This window comes from Balaenoptera musculus, chromosome 3 (assembly GCF_009873245.2).
Source record: "Balaenoptera musculus isolate JJ_BM4_2016_0621 chromosome 3, mBalMus1.pri.v3, whole genome shotgun sequence".
Lineage (NCBI taxonomy): Eukaryota > Metazoa > Chordata > Mammalia > Artiodactyla > Balaenopteridae > Balaenoptera > Balaenoptera musculus.
Genome location: NC_045787.1, coordinates 126,418,123 through 126,441,115, shown reverse-complemented (window position 1 = coordinate 126,441,115; position 22,993 = coordinate 126,418,123). Strand labels below are relative to the sequence as shown.

At 49.3% G+C, this 22,993-nt stretch overlaps 1 protein-coding gene across 1 annotated transcript in view; it reads left to right on the top strand.

Annotated features, from left to right (window-relative positions):
* The window catches only part of CCDC69 (coiled-coil domain containing 69), a 47,934-nt gene that overhangs the window by 5,992 nt on the left and 18,949 nt on the right, over nt 1-22,993 (top strand). Inside the window, exons 2-3 of the mRNA XM_036847295.1 lie at nt 6,170-6,393; nt 22,895-22,964. Coding sequence (XP_036703190.1) covers nt 6,170-6,393; nt 22,895-22,964 — 294 coding nt within the window. The remainder of the gene's footprint in view (nt 1-6,169; nt 6,394-22,894; nt 22,965-22,993) is intronic.

Genomic DNA, 22,993 nt, shown 5'->3' with positions numbered 1-22,993 from the left:
GTTGAAGTCCTGCTCATTCAATTACATTTTTTTTTGATATTTATTTATTTATTTGGCTGCTCCGGGTCTTAGTTGTGGCATGTGGGATCTTCGCTGCAGCATGCGAACTCTTAGTTGCGGCACGTGGATCTAGTTCCCTGACCAGGGATAGAACCCGGGCCCCCTGCATTGGGAGTGTGGAGCCTTAGCCACTGGAGCACCAGGGAAGTCCCATGATCCAATTACATTTAAACGAAAAAGCTGATCATCAGGGGACTCTATCTGGAAGGACTCACCCTTAGTCCCTAGAGGTGAGATGGCTCAGGGCCTGGCTCAGAACCCATGGAACAGTCCTCTGTGTGTCACATGAAGGGCACGGTTAGGAGTGGCCTGGAAACCAGACACTCAGCCCAGCCAAGGATGTCTCAAACATGGAAAATGGGGCTTACTGGAGACTCACTGAGCCCAGGACCTCACTCGATCTCTCATCTCTGTGCCCATTAAAAAATGGCTGACAGGGACCTCCCTGGTGGCGCAGTGGTTAAGAATCCGCCTACGAATGCAGGGCACATGGGTTCGATCCCTGGTCCGGGAAGATCCCACATGCCACAGAACAACTAAACCCGTGCGCCACAACTACTGAGCCTGCGCTCTAGAGCCCACGAACCACAACGACTGAGCCTGCGTGCCACAACTACTGAAGCCCACAGGCCTAGAGCCCGTGCTCCGCAACGAGAGAAGCCACCGCAGTGAGAAGCCCGCGCACCACAACGAAGAGTAGCCCCCGCTCGCCGCAACTAGAGAAAAGCCCGTGGGCAGCAACGAAGACCCAACAGCCAAAATTAAATAAATAAAATTAATTTTTTTAAAATGGCTGAAAGGAGGACATACAGGTTGAAAGTAGCTCAAACATAAGCACACATCAGAATTACCTGGAGGACTCCTAAAACACAGATTCCTGGGCCCCATACCCAGTGTTTCTGAGGCAGCTCGTCTGGGGTGGAGCCCAAAAATTTGCATTTCTAACCATTTCCCAAGAGATGCTAATGCTGCTACTCCCCAGACCACATCCTGAGAACCGCTGATGTAAAGAAATGTTTCCTAGCAGCCTCCGGACCCTAGAGCCCGCCTAAAGAGGTGATGTGTAATTTCCCCTGGAATCCCTAGGTGATGCTCTGTGCCCTCCTAATCTGCATCACCACAGGAGCTCCTTGAGGACCTCCATCCAAACGTCATCGAACACAGGAAGCATTAACCAATGATCAGCGGCATGAATTCACTCTTGGTATAAAGAAACTGGTAAAGTGAATCTTGCCGCCTCTCCCAAGGCAGCCCCAAGACCCAAACCACAGGTCTTCTGGGAAAATAGGCAGGGATGGCTTCTTGCTAATTAGCATTACTCAGACTCAATTCTCCTTTCCAAGGACCTCCCTATTAATTCAGTTCAACACAATTCGATATAATTAATGTAACAATTTGATTCCCTGGTGAGATAACCTACCACAACAACTGGAGCAATAAGCTTCAAATTTTATTGTGAAAATTTCTCAGACTCAGCCCTCCAGGGCCTGATTGAATAGATGGGAAAAGGATCCAGATGATTCTGAAGCACATGAACCTGCCCATTCCCTGAGAAACACTCCAATAGAAGCCTAAGAACTCGACAATTTTAGGTCCCCTCTCATTTCCTTCTCTTACATATATTTCCAGGAGGAAGCTGTCAAAACCAACATTTCCATCAAGAGTCTGGCAAATCCAGGAAAATTTTCTCAGCAGAGCCTCGTGTCCCACCTCCAGAACTGAAGCTGGGGTACATCCAGTATCTCCAAGAGTAAATTATTCTAATTAAATTCAATATAACAAATGTTAATTAGTGACCTATGAATTGGTTGGAAATTGCATTCTGCTGCTAGTGACAGAATCTCAGTGGCAGTGATCTCAGTGGCGGTGGCTTAAACAAATTTGTTGTTTATTCTATTATGTGAAAATATTAGGAAGTGGTTGATCAAAGCTGGGACTGGGGCTCCATCAGTTCATCAGAGATCAAGGCTCCTTCCACCTTCTTGCTCAGGGTAATAAAATGGCTGTATTCCATCATGTCTGTATTCCAGGCAGGAAAAACGGGGGCAAGAAAAGGGGGAGACCTGCTCCCAGCTGAGTCATTCTTCTGTTAAATGTTGTCCTGGAAGCCCCAACCAGTAATGCCCCCTTACATATCACTGAGCGCCCCTTGATGCAAGTGAAGCTGAGGAAGTAGCACGCCCCTGACCCAGAGAATATCAGGATTCCATCACTAAGGGAGAGAGAAGAATGGAAGTTGAGTAAGGTGACTGGAAGTCTCTGCCATGACCTACTAAGGACCAGGTGGCATAAGGAGGGAGGTGGCAGACCTGTGTAACCCGTAGTCCATTAGGGAGGACTCACAGAGCACACAAACAAGTAAGAGAGTTGTAGAACAGGTGCTGCAGGGCTTTTGTAAGGAGAGGGCATTTGAGTTGTTTCCTGATGTACAGGTAGAATGATAACTCACACAGGTGGATAGTAAAGAAAGTTACCCCGGGCAGACAACATGTTTGGGAAACCATTGGGCTCATTCGGAACCCACACAGAGAAAGCTTTCAGGGCTAGAATGATGTTTAGTGACCACTGCATTGAGAGGTTCTTAACCTGGGATCCACACACAGCCCCACTGTGTGGGCTGCAGGGAGCCCTGAAATTCCTGAAATTCTAGGCGAAACTTTTTATGTGTGAGTGTATTGTACTTTTCATATGAAAGGTGTTCAAGATAATTCCCACATTGTTCTTTCCAATCTTTCCCAAAAATTGCTCACCCCACCCTCAACTTTTGTCCCTTTACACACAACCTAGTCACCAACACTAATTCCTCCTTTTTCCCCAACTCCCCAGCCTCCACACTCTACCCTGACTTGACCCATGCTGTTCCTCCCTCTTGCAATTACTCCTTCCTGCTTCTCCTCTTCCCCCTAGATATGGAAAGATAGGTAGTGATTTCCCCATCACTGGAAGTATTCAAACATAGACTGCACAAATACAGTAGGAAAGGTAATTATAGAAGGGAAATTATAAAAGAGATTTATCTGAGTTAGAAGCAACAGAAGTGAAGCATTAGATCCCATCGCAGCCTGAGATTCTAGGATTCCTTTTGCCATGAATGGCTTTTGGCTTTAGTATTTCTCCAGGAAGTCTTCCTTTCCCATCCCCATCCACCACTGTCTCTTATCTCCTTTTAATGCTAATACTTCCTGCATGGAATATGCAACTTGACATTTGCTTTATAACCTGTTTTTGTAAGTTTCCCATCTTTTCCTATGTATAGGTCTAATGTCAAGAAAATAGATTATAACTAATTTAAGACAAGAACTGAGTCTTCACTGTCCTTGCCCATAGGGTGACCAACCGTCCCAGTGTGCCTAGGACTGAGGAGTTTCCTGAGACATGGGACTTTCAGTGCTGAAAGTGGGGAAATCCTGAGCAGACCAGGACGAGTTAGTTACCCTACTTGCCCAAGAAATGGGCACGTCATAGTACCTGCTTGTTGATTGCTAACTGTGGTAGACATTTCTGCTGTTCACCAGTATTTCTGGTTCTCTTCTCCTTCTGGGCACACATTACACATCTCCATCCCCTTGAAGTTGCGCCTGACCATGCGACTTGCTTTAGCCAATAAAATGTGAGTGGACTTAATGTGTGTCACTCCTGAGTGGAAGAATTTAAGACCCCATGCACCATTCTCCATACACTGTCTCCTCTTGGCCTGGCAAACCCTGAAGCCATAGAGTTGGGATGGCTGCATCTTAATCTTAGAAAGGTGTCGAATATTTCTGTGAAGCAGAGCCCTCGGCCTCCCCATTCTAGATAGGTAGTGTGAGCAAAACTTAGCTTCACTCATAAGTTGCTGAGATTTGTATGTTTTTCATCACTGCAGCAAAACCTTACCTAACCTGACTGGCACGACCACCACCAAAAATCTCATTAGCAACTTATTTAAACTCAAGTTCCTAAAGCAAAAAAAAACTCCTTAGGGTTTTTTCTCAGGTGGAACTTCAAAGCACATAACCAAAAAGCCAGTTGTGTGAACATAGGAAATCTGAGCCTGGTCTCCCAGGAAGCTTAAAGAAGCCGGAGGCAAGAGCCCCTGAGAACAGAGCCTCTGGGAACAGAATTTGCCTTCCCGGTTCCTACCCACCAGCCCAAGTTATTGATTCCAACTGCTGACATTAAAATTCCAGATCATTTTTAGAAAGTTCAACTCTTCGATGTTCAGATGGGAAACTCTCCAAAATGAGAAACAACAGGTTCAGGATCACCCAAGACATTACTGGTTATGATCTCGCTACACATTTTTGGCCCTGTTTGTCCTTTACATTGCTTTCCTACCTAGTTCATCACAATCATTGTCTATTTCCTTGGGATTTCACATCCTTACCAACTTGATGGTGAAAAACTAGTCTCAATCTCATGCCTGGGTTTAAAAACATATTTTTTTTAAATTTATTTATTTTTGGTTGCATTGGGTCTTTGTTGCTGCGCAGTGTGCGGGCTTCTCACTGCGGTGGCTTCTAGTTGTGGCACGCGGGCTCAGTAGTTGTGGCGCACAGGCTTAGTTGCTCCGTGGCATGTGGGATCTTCCCGGACCAGGGCTCGAACCCGTGTCCCCTGCATCCTAACCACTGCGCCACCAGGGAAGCCCTAAAAACATATTTTTTAGAGAACTTTTTTCTTATTATGACAATAATTTTCTTATTATAATAGTAGAAGTGTATACTCATTTTTTTTAACATAAGAAAATGAATATCCAAAATCTCACCCTCATGTAGAGGTCATCACTATTAACACTTTTTTAAAATAAGAATGAATTTGTTACATTTTATGACATTTAAAAACTTCATCCTCATCAGTATTTTAGCAGGTTACATGATATTCTATTTTTATGGATATATCATATTTTTTTAACCAAGCTCCTTTTCTTGGATATTTACTTTGTTCTGGTTTTTTGCTTGTTTGTTGGTTTGGGTTTTTAGTAAATCATGAGCACTGTTTCATAATCATTGTTAATTTAAGTAGATACTCTTTCCTCATTACCTGTTCAGCGCGTCCTACAGCAGTGGTTCTCACACATAAGCATGGCTCAGAATCACTGGGAGGGCTTGGGAAGTTAGAGCTTGCTGAGCCCCATCTCCAGAGTTTAGGATCTGTAGGTCTGGGTGGGGTCTGAGAATTTGTATTTCTGTCAAAGATTTCTGGTAGTGCTTATGCTGTTGATTTGGGGGCCACACCTTGTGAACCACCATCTTATTCTTCTTTCCAAGAACCTAATATCACCTGTGTCCTCAGTTTCCTTTCTTTGAACCTGCTGCAATTGGGTTTTTACTCTGTGGAGGGGGAAGTTCTGTAGTGGTCTCACATTCTTTTCCCATTCATGACTGTAAGTCCCTTTCATCAGCACATCTTTCCAAGTGGCACACACTCACACTGATTTTCAAAGTTAGGTGTCTTTTTCCTGCATTGCCACTCCCAGAAACCTCAGCTAGTAACAAAACAAGGGTAAACAAAAGTTCTTTTTCCCAGACTCTGACATTTTACATCTCTTACTCTCCCTGCATCTGCCTGTCTGCCTCACAAAGTTGTTGTGATGGGCAACATCGATTCAAAATGGATAGAGTAGAATATTACAGGTGTTTGTGAGCTGGAAGGAGCTGTGGACCCAGAAGTGGGGAGGCATTACAATTAAACTTCCCATTATTATGTATTTGTAGGGAAATGGTTGGAAGCTTAGGTTCTGGAGTTAGAACTGGATTTTTATCTGGACTCTGATACTTACTAGCTTTGTGAGCTTAGGCAAATCATCTCGGAGCCTGATTTTCCTCACCTGTAAAATGGAGGAACGAATACCTTTGTTGCAAGGAGATTGCAAGAAATCGAAATAATATGTGCAAAGAAGTCGGGACAGAAACAACTCAATAAATGGTAGCTGTTGTGTTTACTAAATCATTGTTTTAATTTTTTTTCCTGGCCTTTTCTCTGCTGCGGGTCTGGAAAGGAATCCATTGATCGTAGGGATCTTTTCGGCCCTGGCCCGAGTTTTCTATCATTTACAAAGATTCTGGTCACCTGCTCAGGCGGCGGCTCCGCGCGCCCAGCCGGCTTCGCTGAGGCCCTGTTTTTCGAGTATTTACGGTGCGCGGCCGCCCCAGCTCCCGCTTAAGTCTGCGCTTCCAGGTTCAGTTTCAGGGTCTCGCCGGCAGCCCCGGCCGGCGGGCGCGGAGCCGGCAGCGGGGCCAGAACGGCAGGCTCCTCTGGGGGCCCCGGAGTTGGGAGGCGGCGTCCGGGAGCCCCCCGAGGAGGATGGGCTGCGGACACAGCAGGCTGAGCTGCTGCAAACCCCCCAAAAAGGTAAAGGGCGCCGGCGGAGAAGTTTGTCTTCGGAGGGGAAGGAGGGTGCGGAACCACTCCGCCTCAGGGGACCCTCAGCGCCCCGGGTTCCCTCGGGTCGGCCGGGGATGCCGGAGGGAGAACAGCTAGAGGCCGGCGCGGAGGGAGGCGGGGAAGAGTCGGCCGGGCGGCGCTCTCTCCCCCCACGGCCCTGGGCTGAGCCGCGCGGGGCAGCCGAGTTTACAAACACGGCCCCAGGGCCGGGGAAGGGCAGCTGATTCCGGCTGGCGGGCTGGGGAAATGCCTAGTGCCTATGGCAGGTGCCCTTTTCCTTCGGTCTGGGGCTGCTCGCTGTGTGGCCGTGGACATGTGACTTGACCTCTCTGGGCCTTGGGTTTTCCCACCATTAAGAGGCAGATTATCTCTAGGGCCGCTACTCGCACGCAGAGTGGTCCACGGCTTTACATCATCGGCATCACCTGGGACCTGTTAGAAATGCAGAATCTCTGGCTGTGCCCCAGACTTACTAAAATAGAACCTTTTAACAAGATGCCCAGGTGATTACACTACGCTTTAAAGTTTGAGAAGTGCTGGTTTAGAGCCTTTTCAGGCCCCGGAGCCGGTGCATGTGGGCTGTCCTAAGGGTAGCTGGGAGGGGCCAACGGGGGGGGGGAGAGATTTACCGCCTTCTGCTCCCCTTCCCTCCCTTCCTGTCCCTCCCCCAAGGGGCCTCCGAGCTGGGTCAGGGCCCAGGAGACTCTACTCGGGTTTCTTGCAGTGGGACCAGCTGCCCCTTGGGTTCTGACAAGCCCAGAAGGTCAGAGCCTGGAGCCAGAGGACAACCTGAGGCACAGAGAGGGAAGGGAGGACCCTCAAGTCCTGAGCCTTTTTCCTACGACTGCCTGCCCTCCAGCCAGGTGGGAATAGGTGGTCCTATAAACTTGATGATCAGTCCCCTGAGACCTCAAGAGGCCCCCCCCCCCACCACTGTGACGCTATTTAGTAATTTTTCATTGAACTTGAGTGTCTGCTGCTTTGCCTGTGCTTGAGCACAAGCTTTTCTGCCTATTGAGTATGCAGTACTGTCCCCAACCTGGATGATTCTATTTCCTGCCCTGTGCCTAGTCCAGGGAGAAGAGTTTCTGTCCCAAGTACAGTGCCTCCCCCGCTTTCCTTGCTCCTCCTTTATTCCCAGTTCAAAAAACCTCACCGAGCTCTGACCCAGAAACCCTCCTGTCTTCCCTGGCTCCGACAGGGAAACTGAGGCTTGCCTCCATCAGTGGAAGCAGAGGCTGGCTGATGGGATGATGAGCACATAAACCTGAGCCTGGCTTGAGACTTATAACGAACTGCTGATAGGAGGACATCGATCCTCAGTGTTAATCCTAGCTCTGCCACCAACATCCTGTGTGACCCCAAGTCAGCCATTAGCACTCTCTGGGCCTCAGTTTCTCCCTCTATATGGAGAGGGAGGGCGATGAGCAGGATGATTTCTAAGAGTCTGAGAATCTGTGTCCTCTGCACCTGTGTCAACCTCTTCGTCTGCAAAGTGGGCCAAGGGTGAATTCCATCTACACAGTGGTGGGAGGAGACTGGAGGAGGAGCCCTGTTCCAGGCCTTGACTCTTCCATAGTCCAGAAGAGGAGACCACAGTGAGCATGGGTTCCCCTGCCTCGTGGCCTTTCTGAAAGCCTCGCCAGCTGTCCCTGTCTGTCCCTGGCACAGCCTGAACTGGACCCCCTGTCTCAAGCTGTGAAGGGCAAGTCAAGTCAGCAGAGACTATCCCTGTGGGAAAGGGCCTTGGGTACCACCCGGGCTGATGCACCCAACATACAGATGGGAGGTTAAAGCCTAGAGAAGGAAGGGTCTTGACTGAGGTCACAGAGCAACTTAGAGTAGAACCCAGATATCCAGTCCCCTAGCCCAGTGTTCTTTGTGTCTGCCCCTACTCGGTGCTTCCAGTGGCTTCTTGTTGATTCCAAAGCCCTTTGGCATTAAAGCCTTTACCCTGTTGCCTCAGAGCAGCCTGGCTTTTCTTCCTGCCCCAGCCGTGCCAGGCCCCTGCCCCTGAGTGGCAGGATTTATAAGCTGATTTTGTTTAAAGTTCACGCCTGTCTCCATCCCTTTGTGCTGTGCTCCTGCCCAGGTTCTCATCCAGGTGCCAACCCCTAGAAGGCGTGAGCTTCCAAGCTCATCCCCAGTAGGCTCTCAGCCCCCCGGGGGAGAGGGGACCTCTGAGGATGGGATGTACAAAAATGAGCTCAGACGGCAGGAGGCTCAGGTCACGACAACAGTGACTCACCCTGAGTGGCAGTTGACAGAGTACTTTCACATCCTGCCGACCTCACAGAAGCCTGGAAGCCAGGCTGAGCTGCCGAATCTTCCCCACTTTATAGGGGAGGAGACTGAGGTTCAAGGGAGGAGTGATGTCACGTAGTCAGCTGGTGGCCAAGCCGTGCAGTGGGGCCTGGTTTCCTGCCCTCCCGGCTAGTGCTCACTGCCCCGCACAGAGCCCAGAGCAGATGCTACATAAATATTTGAGTGAGTGAATGAGGGCCACATGAGAGCCCGACTAGGGGTTAGCCCAGGGTGCGGCAGGAGTGTCTCATCCAGCTTTGAGAGACACAGGAAGGCTTCTTGGATGAGGGCACGCCTTGGCCGAGTGTTGAAGGTTTGGTAGGAGTTACCCAGTCGAGGCAGAAAAGACAGTGTGAGCAGAGGCTGAGCCCGAGAAGCACAGAGTGACAGTGCTGGTTGTGGAGAGTGTGCGTGGCCAGCTGTGAGGACTGAGGCCGGCGCTCTCAGCGGGGACTTCGCTGGCTAGGGACAGGGGCTTGACCACTAGGACTTCTCAAGGTCCCTCCAGGGACCAGGCCCTGAGGGTTTGCTGAGTCCCGTGGTCAACAGTGCCTGGTGGCCTTAGCTGACCAGCTGTCCTAGATCCCACTGAGAGGCCTGACCTGGGGCCGAGTGTTACTGGGACTTTGGGGGAAAGTTGAAATCCTGGTGAAAAAATGAGTGGGCATCCCTAGCAGGCTGGATGTGGATACCGAAGAACCACCTGCATTGTGTGGTCCTTCCGAAACCCTTTTTGGTAGAGACCGTGGCTGACGTGGCCACATCCCTGGGAGGATTTGGGAGAAGGCCGGACAGAAAGGGGAGGGGCCGAGGAAGCAAGCCCATGGACTTGCCTGTAGGAGTGACATGGAGAGTACGCAGGGGCCTTCCATCCCCAACAGGTTACCCGTCTGGGCCCAAGGTGGGGAGGGACAGCTAGTGCCTCATGGTCAGTCCCCTGTATGTGTGCCTGGTGTCCCCAGGGCTTCGGCTCTGGTGCCACAGCTCTGAGCAGCGCATCAGAGACCCTGGCTCAGCACTGCTCCTGGAGCCAGGCCTCGCGCAACAGGTTCTCTGTGGTCAGTAGCCCTTCAGGAGGGTTTCCATGTAGCAGGCCAGGTGAGAGAGGCAGAGATGCAGAAGTGAACACCATGGGAGAGCCTGGCATGGGCACAGCTAATTCTGAAACAAAACCGTAGACACTTAGGACATGGGCTTTAGAACTGGGTCCACATATTAATTAATTTATTTATTTTTTAATTAATTAATTTATTTATTTATTATTTTTAGCTGTGTGGGGTCTTCGTTTCTATGTGAGGGCTTTCTCTAGTTGCGTCGAGCGGGGGCCACTCTTCATTGCGGTGCGCGGGCCTCGCACTATTGCGGGCTCTCTTGTTGCGGAGCACAGGCTCCAGACGCGCAGGCTCAGTAATTGTGGCTCACGGGCCTAGTTGCTCCGCAGCATGTGGGATCTTCCCAGACCAGGGCTCGAACCCGTGTCCCCTGCATTGGCAGGCAGATTCTCAACCACTGCGCCACCAGGGAAGCCCCACATATTCATTTATTAACTCAGCTGTCCGACTCTGGGCCACGTGCCACTTCAGTCCTGGCTCCATCGTGTATCCATTAAGTGACCGTGGAAGGGACTTGGCTTTTCCGTGCCTCAGTTTCCTCATCTGTAAAATACGTGTGATGTTAGCTCCTGAGTCATAGGGTTCTAAGATTAGGTGAAAGAATGCATGTAATAGAGCCCCTGATACACCAACTGGTAAGTGGCACACCCTCGATAAGACGGAATGTGGGTGAGGACGTCACCGCCTGGATTGTACCCAAGGACAGCAAACAGGGTTGCGGAAGACGGGGACATTAATGTCCTTGGCAGGCTGTTGGGTTAGGAAGATGAAGCCTGGAGCCTGGCCACTGCCTTCCAACCTCTGAAGTGTTGTCAAGCGGCATGGGCACAGGGCACAGCCTCGTTCTCTGGTTCCAGGAGGCAGAGTTGTGGCCAATGAGGGGAAGCTAAAGGGAGCCAGATTCTACTTCTCACCAGGAAGAAGGGTAGTGAGTTCCCCATCCTGGAGTAGTTCAAGCAGAGGTCAGCTGCGATTGTGGCAAAAATAGAAGAGAGGATGCAAGCCTCGGACGAGGAAGTACTTAGGATTCAACTCAAGACATATCATTATTGTGATTACTATAATGTTTGAGGCAAAATTTCAGAATTTGGAAAAGTATAAAGAAGTTTTAAAGTAGTTTTTAATCCCACCATGAAGAGGTAGCCTCTGTGTACATTTCAGCGGCATTCTTTCTACTGTTTTCCTACATGTATGGTATATGTGAATGTGACTATGTTTGCAGAATTGGGAAAATATTTTATCTTATTTGTTTATTTGATATTTATTTATGCATTTGTTTTTTGGCTGTGTCAGGTCTTGGTTGCAACGTGCGGGCTTCTCTCTAGTTGTGGCGCGAGGCTCCAGAGCTCGTGGGCTCTGTAGTTGTAGCGCGGGGGCTTAGTTGCCCCACGGCGTGTGGGATCTTAGTTCCCCGACCAGAGATCGAACCCACGTCCCCTGCATTGGAAGGTGGATTCTTAACCACTGGACTGCCAGGGAAGTCCCTGGGAATATATTTTAAATGATTATATTCTAGTTACTTAATATTTTGTTGGGGGCATTCTCCCATGTTAAATAGTCCACGGAAATGTGATTTTTAATGGCCATCTAATGTTCTCTGGATGTTCTGTGGCTTATTTAACCAGTTTGGACACTTGGTTGTTTACACTCCCCACTCCTACCCACCCTTGTGTTTTCACCCTAAGCCGGGAGACTGTGCCTTTTTGTCAGAGGGGAGAGGTTGGGGGAGGGAGGGCCTCCAGGGAGAGATGTCATCTTGGCTGGGTTTTGAAGGTGGATGGGGGCCAGACACTTGTGTCAGGGTGAATGGGGTACCCAAGAGGCAGGGCCCCTGACACCTGGTCGGTAGGAGCAGGGCAAATCTGACCTTTGAACTTGCTTTGCCAAGGGTGGGACAGAGGGTCTATGAAAGGAAACTGCCTTTCCCTGGCACTGAGCCCTCTGTCCCAAACATTGTGGGGACGTTGCTGTGTATGTGGCCTCTGAGCTTTGCCCAACCCCCAAAATGATGCCCCCCCCCACCGGAAAAATCATCCTAGTTAAAGTCAATACAGGCTTCCCTATATATGACCTCTGACAACCTTGTGAGGTTCAATGCCAGATTTCTATGTTATAAAGAGATATCTGTGCCCTGTGACCTAAAACGCATCAGATTAATTCCTAATAATCCTTGCCTTGGACACACAACCTTTGGTAACACATTTTCTGCACATGTACATGTTTTTTTAATTCTGTTCCTTTGTAGCTGAATTCCCAATCAGCTAGCATAGGTCCCTGAGAGCCTGAGATGCCCCCAGCCACCTCAGAACTTCCATTGCTGCCTCAGTTGGGTGTTGAGTTTGGGGCCCATGCTTCACGTCATCCCTTGTATTTTTTTGTTATTAAAAGGGCCGAAAAGATAAAACTTCAAATCGTTCGTCCGGAAACAGGATGCCATATAAGTCAAGATGGTGACACTCCTGGTTGGAGGGGCTGCCACCAGACGTCTCAGTGTTCATAGGTTGGCTAGTAAGCAAAAGTCTGAAATCTACCTGAAAAAGAGTTCCAAGAGACCTCAGTATAACATTCATGAGCGTTCATGTTCAAAAACCAAACTTGGAAAAAGTTGGGTAGCCCCCATAAAAGGAAGAGTCTGATGGATGGCCTGAATCCTGGCTCTGACATCTCGGGGTGCACTTGGGTTTCCATCCTCAAGGCCTGCACGTTGTTCTCTCAGTGTCCTCTACCCTCAGAGCACTGTGAGCCATCCCGGATGACTGGTCGACCAGGGTCTGGGCCAGGAAGGGAGCAGGAACTGCAGGTGGGTGCAGGGGGAGCTCCCGGGGCCCCGCCCCAGGCAGAGAGAAGGAGAGAGAGAAAATGAGAAATTCCATCTATCTTTAGCAGAGATAGATCTAAATCTATCCATCACCCGAAGACAAGCCATCGACTTCTCTCACCAGGTAAATGTGAATCCTTAAAAATCATTTATCTTGTGTCACTTTATTTTCAAATCTGAATCTTCCAGAACATCTAGGCCAAACGCCTCACAATACATCCATCCCACACCCATGCTTTCCCCCCAGATAAGTGATGTACAAACTGACCTACTTCCAGTTTTCCTTCCTCCCCAGCAGTGAAGTTCTTTTTCAGAGTGTACAACAAACCTTGTCATTTCTCCACCGCCCCGTGCAACCCTACCCCCTGCCCTCTCCTTGAGAAAACAGCTCTGACATCAGAAAAGTTATCTGTAATGGATTTTTTTATGTTTGTTTATTTGTGGCCGTGCCACGCGGCATGCGGGATCGTGGTTCCCTGACCAGGGATCAAGCCCGTGCCCCCTACAGTGGAAGCACGGAGTCTTAACCACTGGACCGCCAGGGAAGTCCCTTTAATGGGTTGATTAGTGTCCCTACCCAAAGTCATGTACACCCAGAACCTATGAGTATGACCTTATTTGAAACAGGGTTTTTGCATATGTAATCAGTCAAGATGAGGTCATACTGGATGATGGTGGGCCCTAATCCAAGGACTGGTGTCCTTGTAAGAAGAGGGAACTTTGGACACAGATACACGGGGAGAAGGCCATGTGATGACAGAAGCAGAGATTGGAGTGATGCAGCTACAAGCCAAGGAACGCCAAGGATTGCTGACGACCACTGGAAGCTAGGAGAGAGGGATGGAACAGAAACTCCCTCAGAGCCTCCAGAAGGACCCAACCCACCTGATACCTTGGTTTGGGACTTCTAGCCTTCAGAACTGGAAGAGAATAAATTTCTGTTGTTTTAAGTCACCAGCGTCGTGGTGATTTGTTACAGCAGCCCTAGGAAACATATATATTTTAAGGTTAATTACTCCCCACCCTCTCTCACCCCTCCCGCACCTTGCCACCAGTAGAAATGGGCAGGAAGAACCCAGTGCCTCCCCTTTGGAACCATGGCTTGGCAGAAGAGTACGGAACACTGCAAACAAGGAGGTGCTTGGACAAGGCCCAAGTGCTGTTGGACACCAGCTGCAGCATCTGCAGAGGAAAGCGCACTGGGCCGGGGGTCAAGAGTGGGTCTCACTCCTGCCTCTTTCACTAACTTGCTGTGTGATCTCAGCTGGTTCTCTCCCTGGGCCTTGATCTCCCCACCTGTAAAATGATCGCCATGGCTGCTTTTGGGTTCCAAGAGAGGTATTTATTCTGCCTGTTGTCGTTCATTGTACACAAGTCAAACCTGAATACACTATTGTTTGAAAAATTCTAAGAATTTAGGCAAAACTGAAGCTCCTCCTCCTTGACTGCAATAATTCTAGTCCTTTCTCTAGAGATGATGACTGACTGCCATCAGTGTGCGCTTTTCTAGGTAGTTTTTCCCGTGCATTTACGTACAGTAGAAATAGTGTATTTTGCCTATTGATATTCTACCTAATGGCTTTCCACTCTTGTTGGTAAATTCCTACTTTGTTTTTTTAAACATATGAGTGCCATTGCCTAGTGTTATATACCTTAGTGTATTGAGCTGGTGCCCTGTTGTGGATATGAGCCTGGTTTCCAGCGTTTCCCTGTTACAAGTGACCCCGCCCTGAGCACCCTGGAGGAGCCACGGTCCTCGCTAATGGGTGCCGGTCTCTGCTGGCCGTGCTATGGCAGGGTGGGGGTGCTTGCCGCGTGTACCTTGCGAGGTGGCTGCTGGGCTCTGTCATCTTCTGCTCCAGGCACTCCAGCCCCCCCTTTTACATCCTCTCCACAGGAGCTGCTCAAGAACAGAGGGTGGTAGGAAGGGTTCAGGACACCCCGCAGACCCTCCTGAGCAAGGGCCCCTCCTTCCTTGTCCTGCAGAGAAGCCCTGTCCATGCAGGGGCTGACAGCTGCGTGTGTCCAACTGCCAGCTCTGCCGTGCCTGGAGCCAGCGAGCGTGGCAGGACTGATAGAGGATGAGGTGTCAGGATGACCTCACTCTGCCCCTTCCTTTGCATCCACAGCATACCCAAACCAGAAGGGCCCTGATGTATCCCATTGCCCGGCTCCATGCCATAGAGAGGAGGAAACAGAAGCCCAGAGAGGGGAGGGTGCTTCCCCAAGGTCACACAGCAAGCAAGTAGCAAGTTAGGGGCCTGACTCTAGACTCCGACTGGGGAGTTTGCCATTGGGTTGGTGAGACAGGTGGATATCCAGCCGCGTATCTATGCCCTCAGCCCGTCTCTTCCCCCGCTGTGGCCACTGACACCGTTTCCTGTCCCACTCCTTCAGGGTCCTTCTGCCTGGCGGGCTGACCCAAATGCTGGAAATGGTACCGAGTGCTTCTGCCAGCTCCGGGCCCTCTCAGGCGAGCAGAGCTGGCAGACCCCCTGGGAGGCTGATACGGGACAGGAAAAGGTGGGCTCTAGGGAGGAAGGAAGGGGATATGGTATACTGGGAACCCTTTCCTAGGCCTCAGCCTCTCCATCTGTGAATGAGGGGTTGGGCCCTGCGCTCACCGTCTGCCATGGGTGGGCTCAGCAGATGCGTGGGAGGGAAGTGGCTCTGTCCTCCCCTGAGATCTCTTTCGTCCGCTGGTCAGACGGGAGGGATGGAGGCCACATCCGCCCCTGACTTGGGGTGTTCTAGGGGCGTTGCAGGTATTCAGAGAATAGGCGGGGCCTCCTGACACAGCTGGAGAGGTACTGGCTGGCGCTCCTTCCTTTCATTCGGTTGCGTGGTCACGTCGGCATGTCCCCAGGCAGGCACTGGCTGTTGCCGACGCCGTCATGTGTAAAATGAACAAGTTGAAGTAAATCTTTGGTGTCCCTGGCTGCGTGAAAATGAAATCACATTCAGGCATTGCTTTGGCAAAATACTTCTGCCCATCTTAGAGATGGGGAAGCTGAGGCCCGTGGTTAGGGTGTTCTGACATCCGAGCCTCTGTAGTTTGGGTGTGAACGCTAACATTTCTCAACAGCCCTGAACATTTAGGTCCTGCCTCTCCTCCACCCGAAGTCGTGGAGGGGCCCCTTGGGCCTCTGCCTCCACAGGCCTCCGCCGCCACCTCCTTCCTGCCTCTACCCTCAGCCAATGGGCTCTGCTGTGGTTGTTCAGATCCTGAAACCAGTGGTGCCAGGGGCCCCACCCACGCTGAGTTCTGACACCGGAAAAGCAGCTCTGGTACTGCTGAGGGTTGTGACATGAGTCCCTTGAAGCTCAGAATCCCCTAAACGTTCGGCTACTTGGATCAATCTGGCGTGTGCACGAAGGACGCGGAAGGGGCTCCGCCTCGAGTCTGGATTCCCTTTAGGGCTCTGCTCCCTGCTTTGTGGCCTCTGACAAGCACTGCTCACCACCCCTCTGGGCCTCAGTTTTTCCATCTGGAAATAGGAGGTGAGGATTGGAATAAACTGTCTCCAGGGGCCCTTCCATGCCTGTCTTCTGGGTCCCAGTAAGCCTTCCTCAGCCAAGGTGCGTGTGACAGAACTATGCGACCAAGGGAAGCCAGGGCTGTGGTTTATGGGGATGGCAGAGGAGCTTGGTGAACTCTTAAGGGTCCTTTGATTACTAAATTCTCGAAGCTAAGCAGGAATAACGAGGCCATAAATCACACCATTCAATCAGAAATACACAATGCCTAAAGGCCCATGAAGAAGATGGAGTGATGGTCCTTAAAGCAAGGTTAGACCAAGTGTCTTCAGGAAAGGCCGAGCCAGCCTCAGGGCTTGGCTTCCATCCTAGTGGGATTCTCAAGGGAAGGAATAGCTGGGAAGTTTCTATCCAAGTTGCTTCTGCCTTCCTCATTCTTTCCTGATGAGGCTCGGAATTTGAGGGAAGTGAGTCTATCCTGGACACTTTAGTATGAGACTATGAAAATTCACCCCAAAGTACTGCAACCTGAATAATACTCAACAGAGCCCCCTGGGACTCTGTTAATGTTGGTGGGTTTTACGTACCGCCTGCACTAGCTAAACACTTGATGCTTCCCGGAGGTCTTTACTTGTTGAACATCAGGGATATTTTATAGAATTATTGACGGTTGGAGTTGAGGGCCCTCTGAGATCACTCAGTCAGTCCAACCTGCAAAATGAAGTTTGCCTCTTCTTGCATGCTACCAGTGACAGGGAGCTCACTACCACCACCCCACCCTCCAATAAGGCAGCCTATCTCTCTTTGGGACAGTTCTGAGATTCTTCATATTGCACTTGAAACTTCTAGTCCTTGGACACCATCTTGCCCTTCAAGGCTGTGGACCACACACTAGCAGCTTCTACCTCATGGCAGTCCTGCAGAGATTTGAAGATGGAGTCCAGAGTTTTTTCTTTTTGTTTTTGCCTATTCTCGAGGCTGATCAACTATTGTTAACAGTCCCTCCTGTCACTTGGTTTGAATCTCCTACCACATCCTGTCAGCTCCTCTTGGACACCTTCCATTTGGTCAATTTCCCCTCCAAAATGCAAGCATATTCGAGAGGGTCTCGCCAGGCCCAGTCCGAGCTTGCCTGGCTTCCTCACGGCTCTGGGCCCTGTCCTCCCGCTCTGCCTGGACCCTGTCTGCTTTCGGAGCCGTGTTCTACCGCGGACCAGGTTTGCTTCTGGTTGTACCCAGAGCAGAGCTCTGGTCTGCTTGACAGCAAGGAGCTGGGCCCCAGAACGGTGCATGTCACCAAGATGGAGGGGCCCTGTCTCCAGCCCTCTTAGTTGAAGGGCTGCCCTGGAGCCCAGAAGGACGGAGGAGAACGTCTGTTCCAGCCCTGACCCATCACAGATAGGTCCAGAGAGGGGACAGCACTTCCCTCAAGTCACACGGTGAAGCTGGAACCTGGGTCTCCTGGCCTCTCCCCCGGTGCTGGGTTCTCCCTCCATCCTGTGCTGCTAGCTGCCACCTCATAGCTTTCTTCGCCCAAGTTTCCATTGACACAGGAAGCTGCCATCCCTCTTCCAGAGCTCAGGCCGGATGCCCCTCCCAGTCTGAGGCCGGCCCCACTCTGCTTTTGGAAGGGAAAATTTTTGTGGCCCCCTCCCAGCTCCTGTCCTCTCCCACTGCAGGGTGAGCTCTGCTCCATGACCTCTGAGGAGGAAGCAGCCACGGCCCCACCGTGGGAATTTTCCATGCAGCAGTTGCTTATCGATTCCTGCTCAGCTCTGGGCTGTGTGTCCTCAGGCTTTGGGGAGCCTCAAAATCACCTGGATGGGTTGGTAGATCGGAGCTTCCCAGCACACACACACACCACCCTCGGATGCTGTAGGTCTAGAACTGGGCCCGGGAGCTATGTTAAACAAGGACTTCAGGTGGTTCTAATACAGGAGACCCTCTATTAGGCCTGCAAATTCCTAGAAATATTGTTCTGGGCATCATAACAGATACTGGGGAAATCCAAAGTCGATTTCAAAAATGGTCCCTGTCCTCAAGGAGCCCCTTGGACTAGCAGAAGTACAGATAACTGGGTAGCTACTCACATAGGTGTCTGAACAGGCCCTGGAGCGTAGCGCTGACAGGAGCTAACTCAGCCCTGGGGAGAGACCAAGTGGAAATGATATATGAGCTGGGCCTGGAGGCCTGAGAAATTCTTGACCATGTGTCATGCTGGGATGGTCTTGAACACACGGTTGTGCATCTTGGGGCCAGGAGCACAGTAGGTTGTTTTGGTTTGGTTTTGGCCTAGCAAATTGGTCAATATGAAAAAAAATTTTTTTAATTAAAAAAAAAAAAAGACACTAGTCCATGTAGACAAGGTTGCCGTGAAACTGGCCTTCTGTGTGCTATTAGTGGGTGAGTTAATTGATAAAACTTTCTGGAAAGTAGAGCCAGTAATTTTATTTTATTATTATTTTTTAATCTTATATTTCTGTTTTTTAATCTTATATTTCTGTTTTTTAAAAATTTTATTTATTTTTGGCTGCGTTGGGTCTTCATTGCTGCGCGCGGGCTTTTCTCTAGTTGCGGCGAGCGGGGGCTACTCTTCGTTGTGGTGCGCGGGCTTCTCATTGCGGTGGCTTCTCTTGTTGCGGAGCACAGGCAGAGCCAGTAATTTTAGATGTGTGAAAAATTTTATAAATCAGTATGTTCTCTAAAGCGTGATTTGGAAATTAAAAAATGGAAATAATGTAAATATTCAACAGTGGATTTTTTTTTTTGGCTGTGCCGTGTGGCATGTGGGATCTTAGTTCCCCAACCAGGGATCGAACCTGTGCCCCCTGCATTGGGAGCGTGGAGTCTTAACCACTGGACCACCAGGGAAGTCCCTCAACTTTTTTTCCCTCAGTGTGAAAAAAAACGATGTGGATTTTTTTTTCACATCTGGATTTATGTTTATTCACATGTGGGAGGGAATAACATTTTACAGTTAGATCACAAATATCAGAAAGCTACTCAAAGTGGGAGCTTCATAGAAATGTTAGAGAGTGGAAGGAGATACATGAAGGCATTATTTTTTTAAAAAAGCAAATTCTTTGAGGTCAACATATTCTTGCAAAGTATTTAGAAAATGAAACACTCAATTAGATATTGAGTAATATTAATGATTTAAAACCAGTGGAGTTTGTATGGATTAAAAAAACATTCAACTGTGGATTATTGATTAAATTATTAAATTCACCCATAAGGATGTCATACTTAAGTCATTAAAATTAATATATTTACAGAATATTTAATGCCATGTAGTAAATGCTCATATTTGAAAAAGTAAGATGTAAGAAAGTATATATAATATTCCAATAATGAATAAATATGTATTATTTATTACCACTATAATTGGAAAAAGATGTTTACCAATATTTAAATATTAAGAAAATGGAGAGGAGAACAGTAGAGTGAGGACAGATTATGAGTCTTGAATGTCATTCTGGAGGAGTTATCCTGGAGGCAGGGGTGCCGTCAGGATCTGGAGACTCAAGCACAAGGCCATGTCCTGCCTAAGGTCTGGAAGCTGTTAGTGGAGAAGAGTTTTTCACCTTCTGTGGTGGTTATTTGGGAGAAGACAGTTTCTCATGAGCTTTATGAACTTTTTTCAGGCAACCTGAGGCCAGTGGCAGCCTAGAAGATCTAGGAAAGCACTGTGCGTCTTTGCTGTTGCCATGCTTTTCAAACATAACGTGATAACTGTCATAATGCCATGTTTGAGATCTTAGAATATGCCAGACGTTATAGGTGCCTTATCTCATCTAATCCTTAAAATAACCTCCTGAGGAAACCAAGGCTTGGAGAGGCCATGTAGTCACACAGTGTTGGATTTAGTATTTGAATCCAGATCTGGGTGATTTTAAATTATTTATTTATTTATGGCTGTGTTGGGTCTTTGTTTCTGTGTGAGGGCTTTCTCTAGTTGTGGCAAGCGGGGGCCACTCTTCATCGCGGTGCACGGGCCTCTCACCACCGCGGCCTCTCATGTTGCGGAGCACAGGCTCCAGACGCGCAGGCTCAGTAGTTGTGGCTCACGGGCCTAGTTGCTCTGCGGCATGTGGGATCTTCCCAGACCAGGGCTTGAACCCGTGTCCCCTGCATTGGCAGGCAGATTCTTAACCACTGCGCCACCAGGGAAGCCCCAGATCTGGGTGATTTTAGACTCCCACAGTCCTTAATGATACTGTTCCAGTCTCTACTGTTCTGAGACCTTGTTCTTATGCTGATTTTGACATCAAGGTCCCATTAGACAGTGTCTTACCTCCCCAGCTCCAGTTTCCTCCCTTGTAATAACCCTTGCCTCTCAGTGCGGTTGAGAGGAGCTGAAATCAGACGCTCAGAGTTTGAACGCCACGGGCGTCGTTGGGTGAAACTAAGATGTCCTCATCTCCACTTCACAAAGGAGGAAGTAGGAGCCCAGAGGAGGAAGGAGACTTGTCCAAATTTGTGGAAAAGCCAAGACTGGAATTCTGGAACTCTCACTCTCATAAAAACGTTGAGCAGATTAGTGTAACCAGTGGTGGCAACAGGGACAAGACAACCGTTGGTGTTTATCTCCCTCCTTCCTCCAGCCCAGGGTGGAGAGGCTGGCTCCTGTCATTTCCCCAGAATCCTGTGTTGACAGCTTGTGCCTGGGCCAGGCGTCCCCTGTTCCCTGGGCAAGAGGGCAGAGGCTTCACAGGGTGGGTGGAGGGAGGGTGACAGGCGTGCCAGCCACTGAGCAGATGTGGGGACCAGGGCCTGGGGGAAGCACTGTGCCTTGCTCTGTTTGCCAGGGTTTCACGCTGCACCAGGCCCTGTGCCAGGGGCAGGAGTAGAATGTTCTGGAAGCCTTCCCTTCTCTTCCCTCCTCAACTGGAACTATGCTTTCTAGCAGCATTTCATTCATTCTCAAGTTCAGGAAATTGTTAATAATTTTTATTTTATTAATCTATTATCACAGGAAAAAGTAAAGCTTTTCCTTTACAATGATAATTCACAATTGAATGCTTTCATAGCCTTTTCACAGGCTGACTTATTGAAGTGTTTTTTAAAATGGGGGCCTAGGGACTTCCCTGGTGGCGCAGTGGTTAAGAACCCGCCTGCCAATGCAGGGGTCACGGGTTCGAGCCCCGGTCCGGGAAGATCCCACATGCTGCGGAGCAACTGAGTCCGTGCGCCACAACTACTGAGCCTGCCCTCTAGACCCCGCGGGCCACAACTACTGAAGCCCGTGTGCCTAGAGCCCGTGCTCTGCAGCAAGAGAAGCCACCACAATGAGAAGCCCGCACACCGCAACGAAGAGTAGCCCTCGCTCACCGCAACTAGAGAAAGCCCGCATGCAGCAACGAAGACCCAATGCAGGCAAAAATAAATAATTAATAAAAATAAAATGGGGCCTAGAATATCTTTTTTTTTAATCAGAACACTTTTTCAAGGTATAATTGAGAAGTAACATTAATTTCAGGTGTACAACCTAAGGATTCAATATTTATATACATTGTGAAATGATCACAATAAGTCTAGCTACCATCCTAGAGCATTTTGAAAAGTATACAAAATGGCTTAAATTTTTTTCTACCCCAGATCTTGGTCCAGTGGCCAGTGCCAGACTTTGACCAACTTTTCACCTCTCTGGGGTGAAATGAGAAAATTAAAGGTGTGAATGTGTGTGTAACGTTGAGTAAGATGTTACTTCCCCTTTCCTGGAAGAACTATCTTGAGCTTTCCTTAATATACTTTGGAAGGTTAAAATGTCTTCTATTTTATGAAATGATAGTGATAGTCTGCAAATAATTTTTGTCAGCATCCTTTCTTGTCAACCCATATCAATTCTCCTATTTCAAAATATTATTTATGAAAACTGAAATCTGGGAGCCACTGCCTTGTGGTACAGAAGGCCCTTTTGCCTCAGTTCTCTCCTTTGATCAGATTCAACCCACACTGGCCAAGGTTGGTTAAAGTGCCCACTAGGTAGGGCTCAAATACTTGGCTCTGCCAGTTGTCCCCTGATTTACCTTGATTAACTCTTCACCTGCCTCAGCCTTCTCATCTTTAAATTGGGGGGCATTCGTATTTCCCAGGGTCCTTCTGAAGATTACCTGAGATTGTATAGATAAGACAGCATAGTGCCTGGTACATCCTGGCTGCAGTATCTCACCCCCATCTGTCACATTAAGTACTGCTGTCTCCTTATAGTTGGGGAAACAGCCCTTCTAGCAGAGAAGAAGCATAGTAAAACATGGCTTGAACTTTGATGCTCTGCTTTCAATACAGGGAACTTGGCTGGAAGTTGTGGTAGCCACAGGCCCTGAGAGGGAAGGGGAATTGTCTCTGAACTGGGGGTTAGGAAGTTTTAGGACACCTAAAGGCCATAACTGGGGTGAGGGTAATAGCAGAAGGTCTGGCCAAGTCCCTAGAGAAGAAAGATAAGGGCAGAGAGGGGCCCATGGTTGGTGCCCTAGCCAAACCACAAGAATCTAAGGAGAGACCAACCAGCATCAAACTCCCCGCAGAGGGTTTCCCTGGCCAAGATGAGAAATTCTGCTCTGAGAACCCCTTCCCCACAGAGGGAGTGCTGCCTTGGGCTGGTGAGGAAGGAAGCCTAAGTGAACTGGGCATAGAGCCGGGTTTGGCACGACTGGAAATCCTGTCTTGCCTTTAGAAGAATCTTACCATAGCATCCATCCTCACATTGACCTCCTACCTTCTTCCTTCATCCTCTTTGTTGTCTCATTTCTTCCAGAGGTGCCAAGGACCAGATCAGCCTCCCAAACCAGAGCTGCAGGAACTGGGTCCCCTCAATGGTGACACAGGTGAGTAGGCAGCCCTATAAATGGCCTCC